Source organism: Equus przewalskii, chromosome 4, assembly GCF_037783145.1.
Source record: "Equus przewalskii isolate Varuska chromosome 4, EquPr2, whole genome shotgun sequence".
NCBI classification, from domain to species: domain Eukaryota; kingdom Metazoa; phylum Chordata; class Mammalia; order Perissodactyla; family Equidae; genus Equus; species Equus przewalskii.
The window spans coordinates 70,884,718-70,895,332 of record NC_091834.1 but is presented as its reverse complement, the minus strand read 5'-3'; the positions used below and the strand labels follow the sequence as shown (position 1 = coordinate 70,895,332).

Genomic DNA, 10,615 nt, shown 5'->3' with positions numbered 1-10,615 from the left:
ATAGAGTACAAAGCCCTAGAAACTTCCAGTTACTTAGATGTCACTGTGGAAAAGGTCACTTTTTTCCATAGACTAGAAAGTGAAACCCATTATCAAAATATAAACGCACAATCTCCCTTTTTCTTGGTCACTTATTCTAGGTTAGTGAATTTTTAAAATAACCTATTAGAAAATATTTCTATGCAAAAGTTCCTGATGAGAGCCTTTCTTAACCTGATAGCTTCCAGAAAATGTATAGAAGCCTCTTTTTCATATACAGCTTTAGATTTGGCTAGAGTTGAGAATATCAAAGATACATGTTTTCAAAGTTTTAATGACAAGCTTTAAGCAACAGAGATAGCACTTTGAATGATTTAAAAATTTTTCCTTAGAACATGTTAACCTAGCCTATCATTCTCTGCATTTACCAAGAATTGTTTACTTCTTGACACATTTTCACATAAACAATGAGTGGAACAAAACACCGCATTTGCCCATCATGAGCTGTGCAACACTTGGCAAAAATCTGAAATGTCTGATTAATTTTGAAAAGAAGATAATTGCTGTTTTAAATAAAATTGTATACATTTATTACAAGAATCCAATTAAGCAAATTCAGTCTTCCTAAGCCACTGATCAATACAGTAAATGCAATATGACAAGAGCTTGAAAACTTTAAATCCTTCAGATCTTTAGAATCTTCAAATCCAGGGTATATAGTATTTTGTTGTTGTTTGCTTTGTCCCTTTATTAACCTGACAATCAGTTTTTCTAGGTTTGGCGATATAAGGAATCAAAAAGAAATTAGCTAAGATCAATAACGTTACTGCCTGAAAAATTTGAAGCCATAACTTCACATTTGAGAACTTGTAGATGATATGAAGCTTTTGTCAGCTATCAGATATATTTCTAAAAATTCCTGTTGATGGAAGAAGCAGACTTCAACATTTTCTCCAGTAGAGTTAATGAACTAAATGGAAAATATCTCATTAATTTCTTGAGCCCCCTTGTGAGGCAAGAAAATGACATTCTCATCTAACAGCTGGAAAAACTGAAGAGCTAGTGGATATAACTGCGCTCAGATGCAAAGGAAAATAACAGCTCTACAGCACCCTGAGATGTGGATATGAAAGAATATTGCATACACACGTCCCCTCTCTTATTTTTAAGGAATCAATACCAGCTTCCCAAGATCCAAGGGTTTAACTATCTTTAAGGACAGTTAAACCCTTGGATCTTGGCACTAAACTTTTTGGCAGAGTAAATTATTGCCTCATGGCCTGGCAGTGCAGTCACCCTTTTAATTTACTTTTAAATAGCTTTTCCATACAACCTAAAATCTTGCCAATCATGAATCTTCAACAAACTTAAGTCCCTTATTCTATAGATTTTTTAACTGTAAACATTCAGGAAATAATAACTCTTTGCAAAGTACATTGAGCCACTAATTGGGAAGTATAAAAGAACAAATTGAATTGATTTGTAGTTCCATAAAAAACGAGTCTGACATTACACTTACAAGTTGCAAACCAGCATATAGTTTTGAGCTCTTCCGAATTTATTTGTTTTGCAAAAAAGAGGAATGTTTCACTTGAATGGAAATGCCCTCGAGTTACTTCCAGTACCGCTGTAGGATTGATTTTTCTAGGTTAAGGGTATGCCAAAGTTAGGTACCTTTTTTAAACAAATCATTATCTACTTTTTAACGGGTTTAGGATATCCAAAAACAAATCAGGGAAATGTAACATCACTTCAGTATTACCAACATAGGGCTTTGTGTAATGACTGTGACATCATGACAGTGAAGTATTCATTTTTAAGCTTAAACAGAGAAGCTTTACCTCCGTATGTCCAATAGAAATACAATATGTAAATTAACCCATATTATCTGTATGCTGATTGGCTTGAGTTCCCCCTAATGTCACAATCTCACCACCCAGCAATGAGGTATTTTACTGCTGTCTGGAGATCAAATTATTACTGTAGAGAAGATCTTTATTTTTTCTGTTTCATTAACAGATTATTATAAAGCAATAAGCATGCAGGAAGAGAAGCAGACGTTTTACGTTGGGAATTAATGAAAGCACGTCTGCTCGTTTTTTGGAGGTGGAGAGCGGAGAGTTGTTTAAAATCTCATCCCACCCCCACAAACAAAACTCTTCGGAAATGGTAAAACAAGGAAATGCATGATTCCAGAGGCATCCCTAAGCACTCAGGTGTCAGGCTATGTGGTGTCTTGTGATATCTTCGGACCTTTTGGACGGGTGTAAGTTTTACAAATTCGTTATATTCCTACTGTTTTTCTTCCGTAATAACAAAGGGGGGCAGGAAGGAAACACACACACAACTGCTTTGACATTACCAATTTATTGGTCAGCGGCTTAAAAGAAGGAAAAAAAAGGCACTTGCTCGGTGGGGTGGCATGCAAAGAGTAGTCATTTAACATTTTTGTGAGCCTGATTCTATAGTCTATTCGTTAAGGTAGAATGGATGTAAAGCATTTTGCAGTTGTCCCCTGAACTTAGCTTCTCCCTACTTAACACATATTTCCGTGCATTCGAGAATAGAAGATGACTAACAAAGGACAAGGCTGCCCTAACCTGCTTTCCCTTCTTCCCCATTGGCAAAATTTTTGACTAAGCTTTTCTTTTATATTTAATTTCTTTTCTTTCTTTTTTCTTTTTCCTTATTATTATTATTTCCCAGCTAGCCTGCAAATCAAAGGTCAGCTGGGGAAATCATTAAAGAAGAAATCTAAAAGAAGCTTCCAATGCTTCGGACCACCCTAAAAGAGAAAGGAAGAAAATGTTCGGGGAAGGCGAGGGTTCCGGGAAGCTGAGGAAGGGGCGGGCGCCCTCGGCACCCGGGCTTCTCCGGGCGCGGCCCTAAGGGAAGAGGGTGGGCCTGAGGTCCTGATCCAGCCTTTCCAAGCCCCCACTTCAAATGCCGGGAGGGAAAAGTTCAGAAGGAGCCACAAGGGGACAAAAGCCTAATTTTGCCAGTTCAACAAGACAGGACATTCAATTAACCCAGCCAACTCTGGAAACGGGTCGAGGCGCCTGTTGGCTCCACAAAGCCTGAAGCAGCCCCTGCCGCCGCCCTCGCCACCGCCGCCGCCGCCGCCGCCGCCGCCGCCACGGCCCCTGCGTTACTGGGGGAGACGGTGCCGCTGCGACAGGGGAGGACGCGGCTGGAGCTCAAGGAGGCTCCAGCGCGCAGGCGCCGCCGAGCCCTGCCTGGATGCTCAGTCAAGGCACTAAGGCAAAAAAAAAAAAAAAAAAATCAGCAATTTATAGAAAGAAGAAGCTATAGTCTGTCGGGATATCCAACACCAACAGGTAGGAGGATATACTCTCCGTTAAGTTTGGGGGGAGGGGGGCGCACAGTGTCGATGAAACTGCAGGTTCACCGGGAAAGAACCCTCCCTGAGGTTTTTTGTTTTTTTGTTTTTTTTACAATAAACTGCATAATGGAAGTACATTCAGACAATGCATCTTCAATAGGGCTTATTGAGAGCTTCATTTCTGGAAAGCGTTGCAAAACTGAGGAATATCAGACTGCGAATCACCGGGAACAGTTCCCTTGCAGCACAGAAGCAATCTCTCTCCCCATCTTCGCGTATGTAATGCATGTCTCTCTCTCTCTCTCTCTCTCTCTCTCTCTCTCCCCCACTCCCCCTCCTCCACCCCCCATTATAAATCCAGGGGTGGCGGATTTCAGGTTTCGTAATGTTGCATGATGCGATCGGTATTTACCCGGGGATGTACCGGTGAGGAAATTAAAATCATCGAACGCAGTTTTGCCTGGGCTTCCATCAGCATATTCCGGGCAAGTGAGAAGTGGCCAAGGAAGCACGCTTCGTGGGAATAAGAGGAAGCTGATTTCCCTGGTGTGGCTCCCAGGCACCTAGGAGATGATGTGCATTTCGTTTTAAAATGAAGCCACTTGCAATTTGCAACAAAGATTGTCCGTGCAAATGGGGAAGACTTAATTGCCCAAGAAATAAAGGTTCATGTTGAATTCATTGGAATTCAGGCAGCCAGGGTTTACAAATGCAAGTGCATTATTCCTTTGGGTGTGTTTCCTTGGCCAATATTTACATTAATCATTTTTAATAATCATATGGACTTAAAAAAGAAAAGATTTGCCAAAAATGGGGGGTGGGGTGGGGAGGGAAAGACAAAAGATTAAATCACATCAAATCCTGGGAGAAGTCCTATTAATTTCAAGGTCTAATGTTGAAATTATGCTTTAAGATGAATCAACAAATACTCTTCTTACAATATGCAGCATGAATACTGGCACTTGAGTTAAAAGACATATATTTTGCAAGGGTTCTTTGGATCCACATCAGCAGAAGAGAAGCTGGCTGTAAAACACTGACAGATACTAACAGACCTCAAATAAATGTACATAGTCTTCTGTCTCTCTCCTATTAGCAATCTTGTAGATCCCATTGCAACACTAGTGATTAATTCCTGGATTGGCATATTTTACGATTGTGGAACATTTTATTCCTTCGGTCCAAACGTATGTTCTCCAAAATAAGGACATTTTTAAATTTGTCCAGCTCAGAAAATTTAAAAAGCCAATTCTCTCAAATCTCAAGCAAAAATACTAAAGCAAATAATGTTATTCGAAATTAAAACTTTATTTGCTTACCCAAAAACGAACAACTTTATGTTAGCACTGCCTGACATCATTACTTGTTAACTTAAGAACTGATAGCTCTTTTTTTTTTTTCAGATATTCCGATGGCAAATCAACTGGAAGAAAAGAGGAAGCATGACTGCAGATCGGATCAGTTCTCTTTGTGGATTACATTTCCAGTAAAATGTATGGATCTATCTTTTCCTTGTTCTTATATCTAGATCATGAGACTTGACTGAGGCTGTATCTTTATCCTCCATCCATCTATGGCGAACTATAGCCATGCAGCCGACAACATTTTGCAAAATCTTTCTCCTCTGACAGCCTTTCTGAAACTGACTTCCTTGGGTTTCATAATAGGAGTCAGCGTTGTGGGCAACCTTCTGATCTCCATTTTGCTAGTGAAAGATAAGACTTTGCATAGAGCACCTTACTACTTCCTGTTGGATCTTTGCTGTTCAGATATCCTCAGATCTGCAATTTGTTTCCCATTTGTATTCAACTCTGTCAAAAATGGCTCTACCTGGACTTATGGGACTCTGACTTGCAAAGTGATTGCCTTTCTGGGGGTTTTGTCCTGTTTCCACACTGCTTTCATGCTCTTCTGCATCAGTGTCACCAGATACTTAGCTATCGCCCATCACCGCTTCTATACAAAGAGGCTGACCTTTTGGACGTGTCTGGCTGTGATCTGCATGGTGTGGACTCTGTCTGTGGCCATGGCCTTCCCCCCAGTTTTAGATGTGGGCACTTACTCCTTCATTAGGGAGGAAGATCAATGCACCTTCCAACACCGCTCCTTCAGGGCTAATGATTCCCTAGGATTTATGCTGCTCCTTGCTCTCATCCTCCTAGCCACACAGCTTGTCTACCTCAAGCTGATATTTTTTGTCCACGACCGAAGGAAAATGAAGCCAGTCCAGTTTGTAGCAGCAGTCAGCCAGAACTGGACTTTTCATGGCCCCGGAGCCAGTGGCCAGGCAGCTGCCAATTGGCTAGCAGGATTTGGAAGGGGTCCCACACCACCCACTTTGCTGGGCATCAGGCAAAATGCAAACACCACGGGCAGAAGAAGGCTATTGGTCTTAGATGAGTTCAAAATGGAGAAAAGAATCAGCAGAATGTTCTATATCATGACTTTCCTCTTCCTAACCTTGTGGGGCCCCTATCTGGTGGCCTGTTATTGGAGAGTTTTTGCAAGAGGGCCTGTAGTACCAGGGGGATTTCTAACAGCTGCTGTCTGGATGAGTTTTGCCCAAGCAGGAATCAATCCTTTTGTCTGCATTTTCTCCAACAGGGAGCTGAGGCGCTGTTTCAGCACAACCCTTCTTTACTGCAGAAAATCCAGGTTACCAAGGGAACCTTACTGTGTTATATGAAGGAGCATCTGTAAATCTTTAGCCTTGTGAAACACTAACCTTCTCTGCTAAGCGATTGTGGCCTGTAGCCATATCTTGAGAAGAAAATCAAGAATGGGATCAGAGGTTATAAGGATTTGGGCAACATTCTGCAGTCTTTGCAATAGTTCACCTATAATCCTATTTTAAATCTCAGAGTGATCCTGCTGATGGCCGGCGAAGGTTTGTAATTAAGAAAGGACTGAACCACTGCCCTAAGTTTCTTTATGTGGTTGAAAACTAGATAATGAAAGTAGCAGGTGCTAAGTATCAGTGCTAAATGCTGTGTATATCACTACTTACGACAAAACATCAAAAAACAATTAGCATTGGACATCTTAATAAATTAAGTTGACATGAGGTAAATGTGTTGATAAAAACTAATTTTAGAAGTTTGAAGACTTTAAAACATTTCATACAATTATTGTTTTGCAAAGACTGAAATATTTGGGAACTTAAAGTACTGTAATCCACTAAAGACGTGCCATGAATTATTGGATTATCACACTTTTAAAAAATCGCCTTGTAAGTGTTTGGGAGCATTCCAAAGCAGTATATTGGTTCCAATTAGAGTTTACTTTTCTTTTTTTATTAATACATTACTATTTCTAAATACCACTTTCCTTACCTACTAGTGAAATTGCTAGCATTGAGCTGTATTATGTGATTTTTGTTGATTTGGTATAAAGTTTTTCCGATTCATTTATATTTTATGAATGCTAGATATTGGTCTGGGAGGCAACATTAATGGTACAACTGGTCACAATCGAGCAGTTCTAATAATGCAGAATAAACACATGTTGCCTTAAGGGTTATCTAGTATCTTTCATCTTATTTAGAATTGGAGAATGTAGTCAAGGGAAATGGAATCGGTAACTGGTCATGGGCATACATCTGGAAGTGCATGGACGATCATTTAAAACTTTTTCCTTTTTCCTCACATGGTTTGAAAATTAAGGTGCACATCACTGGGATGAGCTTTTCTTCTGAGGTGTGCTACCCATTCTAGTGGGTTCTAAGAAGCAGGCAGTTGATGTATGTTTATATTTTAAATCAGCTGTCAAGGGGAGACCACAGCCTTAGTATGACATCCTGCACAATTTGTGAAGCATTTATTCTACCGAAGGCACAGTCTTTGTTTATACTTTCTGCACATTTAGTGTATTGGTCGTTTAAATTATTTCAGTTTTAACTTGTGAAAGCTTATAATATTATTTCTGGTATTTTAGAAATACATTAGAGTCTGTGAGTCTCATTCTTTAAGATACAGATGTGTGAATTTCAATATAAAGTTGCATTTGCCAAAATTTACCCGTGTAGCCTGTTACTTTTTTTTGGAATAAATTTTACATTTTTGGCACTTAACAATTTTTTTTGACCTGGGAGGCAAGCACAAACTAGGAAAACTAGCTTTATTATGGTTTTGTTTTTTGATTTTTGTAGCTTCTATATTCTGGAACTGGAAATGCATGAATGGTAGGGAGCATAAAGCTGATAAACTGACAAATAATAATATCCACAAGAGCATTATTTGGTAGCTTATAATAATTATCCCTCTATTTATTCTTACAAGCCAGTAATATTTAGAGAAGTATACCTGTTTAGTTGGTTGTTTCAGAATTTTGTTATAAATAGCACATTTAAATTTGGGGCACAGTAGAAACTTGGGGTTCTAAATATATAACTTGCAAGAAGAACAGTTTACAATAACATGACAAAGCCAGAAAGTTGTTATTGTTTTTGCTTGTTTTCCATTGTTTTTGTTTGTTTGGGTTTTACTTATTTTATTTTTGTACTTGAAAAGTAAGATTAGGAATCTAATGGAACAGAATTCTTTATTACTACAGTACTTCTGTAAAGAGAATATAAATATAAATAAGGAAAAATAAATCACTGAAATGTCTCAATGATATATGCAACTATTCCATTTTGCTCTTATAAGGACAACTCAAGCCGTGACTTAGTGAGCACTGTTTGACCTCATTTTTACTTTATACCAAAGTTGATTGGATCTGAGACAAAGTTTAATGTACAACAGTGAGTTGAATCTAGCAATAAAGGCCCTTTGTTGGCACTAAAATAATTATCCGAAATACAATAAAGGAAATGTTATTGAAAGATACTCTGATAACATTATGTTTCCAACTCAAAAAAATTTACAGTAGAGACATAATTATGATGATTATATTTATAGAGAATTTTGCTTAGAGGTTCAAATATCACCAGCAATCAGTAGGAAATTCAGCAACAATCTTGAGGCCAGAGAGGCCAGATTTTATCAACACTAGCCTCCATTACATAGAGAAGAACACCAGGGCATGAATTAAGAGTAGGGGATTGAGGGGTCAAGAGCAGCAGCCAAGTGAGATTGCCTGACTCCACCTAGCTACTTGGAATAACAGATTCCAACAGCCTGGGGAAGTGATCAGCTCCAATGGTCAGTGAATAATACTGAACTGTAGTGACTTTCGTGTAAGCCTACTCTTGACTAACTCGGCATTTCAGGTCAAGGGGCAAGCAGTGAGTGAGATACATCCCCAGTTAATCAACGCCATTTGTAAGTCAATGAGTAATGGTAGCAATCATATAAAATAAAAGTCTGCTTCAGTGTCTTAATGACCAAATCGCATTCTCTCTTTTGGCACCCATTCCAATATTCAATATTTAAAAACAGTTGGTAACTAATTTAAGTTGAAAATGTTACTAATCTTCAACCCATAAAAATACATTCGCACTGGGGAGTTCAACTTCCCTGTAAGAAAGACCCATTATCAATAATAATGTGTCCCTCTTGGACTAATTACATCTGAGCTGAGCAGTCTTTAAATCGTTTTCCTTAATAGTGGTGATGTGTTTGCATAGATGTGTCTGTACTGTCTCATCTGGTTCCTTTGGTGCATAGTATATTCATTTGTGAGATGCCTGACTGGAGTCAGGCTTTCAGTCTGTGACTGTGGAATGCTATGCAGATATTAACAGAGGCAGAAAGAGGTGAGTAACTTGCCCAGTTTCCCACAGACGCCTCATTTAAATGAACCATAGTGATAAGATTAAAAATTATTTGTAGGACAATCTATTGACTGAGTTGTCTTTTTCGAATGTTGTTAGCTGGCTGGATTTTAACACCAGTATTTTTCATAGAGGTTAACTGATTTGTATTGATAACACATGGATATGGCCACATAGCCATTTGCCTCTGCTTCCATGAACGCTACCTGAATTGCTTATTCATTTATTCACTCACTCAACGAATGTCTGTTGGGCACTGGGCTTGGTGCTGGGAGCACAGTGGAAAACAAGCAGAACAGTCATACAGATTTCTTAGTCTAGTGGGAAAGATAATTAAATACATAGTAGCAATGAGTTATGAGTGTTATGATAGTAAACATTTCTAAGATGGACGTGGTATTAATGGCCATAAATGGGACTGTTCTCCATTTTCCCTTCAGTGCCTTATCTGCTACCTTTTCCCAGTAATCCTTGGGATCTTTTATATGGCATACTCCCTCAATTCAGAGGGAACCCCCATTCTGCTCATACTTCATTTAGATGAATCATCATGTTGTGTTTTGGAACACTGAGTTCCCATGTTGTTAACGCTATATACAAAATAACAGGTCAGTTTTGCTGAGTGTCCTGAATGTCCATTTCCACATAAGAGAGATTTCAGTTCCTTCAAGAGGCATGGAGGTGTCTTTTCTTCCATACTCATAACTTCCTGCAAGTTAGTGTGAGGATGCTTGGGTAAGGAAGGCACTAAGATGCAGACTCCCAGGGAGCCTCCCATGGTGCTCAAGCAAAGATGGGAGCAAACTGTGAAACGGTACATATCTTTTATTATTAAAGCATGCCACTCCTTCCATTTTTTTATTGTCCCTTATTGAAGATACAACAAAACTCCCTAACCCCCTATCAGTTGAAAAGTTTGGCCTTCAAAATTTACTTCTATTGCAAATACAGTGAAATGTATTTATAATTATAGAGAGACAAACTTCTTTTCAGTTAAACTGTGTGGAACTGAGTGGTGTTGCAATCGAGATTACTGTAGTACACTTGCAAACAAAACCAAAACTCTTCACTGTGTATTCACCATTATATGAATTTGCTTTGTTTCATTCTTTATTTTATTCCACGTGTGGCATAGACTGTATTGTTATTAAAACAAAAAAAAAATCCCAGCTTATATTAATTCCGTATGAAAAGAAAAGAAGGAAGATAAGATGATAAATCGTAATGTTTCAAATACTGGCTAAACACATTAAGGTAGACGGTTACGAGAATTGTGGGCTATTTATGATTCCAAAAACTTGTGAGTTTGTTTTCTATGCAAAAATACATCGCTTTCATGTTTGTTAATATTCTCTTATAAATGTTTTGAATGGAAACTGCAGGGTCTACTAAGATAATTGTTTATTGCTGACACTTTTTATTGTTGTTCTCAACTCTGGGCTTGCTAGTGTTCTGTGACTTTACCAATTCCCTCAGAAACTTTTTTGACACCATTTAAAAATGATAGAATTGCTCAATTTTGAGGCACAAGTTCATAATTAGTCTATGGAGTGTTGAAACAAAGATGTCATTTGTAAATG

At 38.6% G+C, this 10,615-nt stretch overlaps 1 protein-coding gene across 4 annotated transcripts; it reads left to right on the top strand.

The window, feature by feature from the left end:
* Nucleotides 1-1,896: 1,896 nt before the first annotated feature.
* GPR85 (G protein-coupled receptor 85) lies at nucleotides 1,897-8,148 on the top strand. 4 transcript variants are annotated; one of them, XM_008540984.2, is made up of 4 exons: nucleotides 1,897-2,245; nucleotides 2,690-3,317; nucleotides 3,483-3,597; nucleotides 4,726-8,148. In XM_008540984.2, the coding sequence occupies exon 4, from the start codon at nucleotides 4,896-4,898 to the stop codon at nucleotides 6,006-6,008; it is 1,113 nt and encodes a 370-aa protein (XP_008539206.1). In that variant the 5' UTR covers nucleotides 1,897-2,245; nucleotides 2,690-3,317; nucleotides 3,483-3,597; nucleotides 4,726-4,895; the 3' UTR covers nucleotides 6,009-8,148. The 4 variants fall into 4 exon arrangements, with proteins under 4 accessions (XP_008539206.1, XP_008539204.1, XP_070473714.1 ...); XM_008540982.2 differs by having other exon boundaries at nucleotides 3,456-3,597; XM_070617613.1 differs by having other exon boundaries at nucleotides 1,959-2,245; nucleotides 2,686-3,317; nucleotides 3,456-3,597.
* The last annotated feature ends 2,467 nt before the right edge of the window (nucleotides 8,149-10,615 follow it).

What these genes read in the sequence shown, in the direction of transcription:
- GPR85 (XM_008540984.2), top strand. Translation starts at nt 4,896, where the DNA reads ATGGCGAACTATAGCCATGCAGCCGACAACATTTTGCAAAATCTTTCT.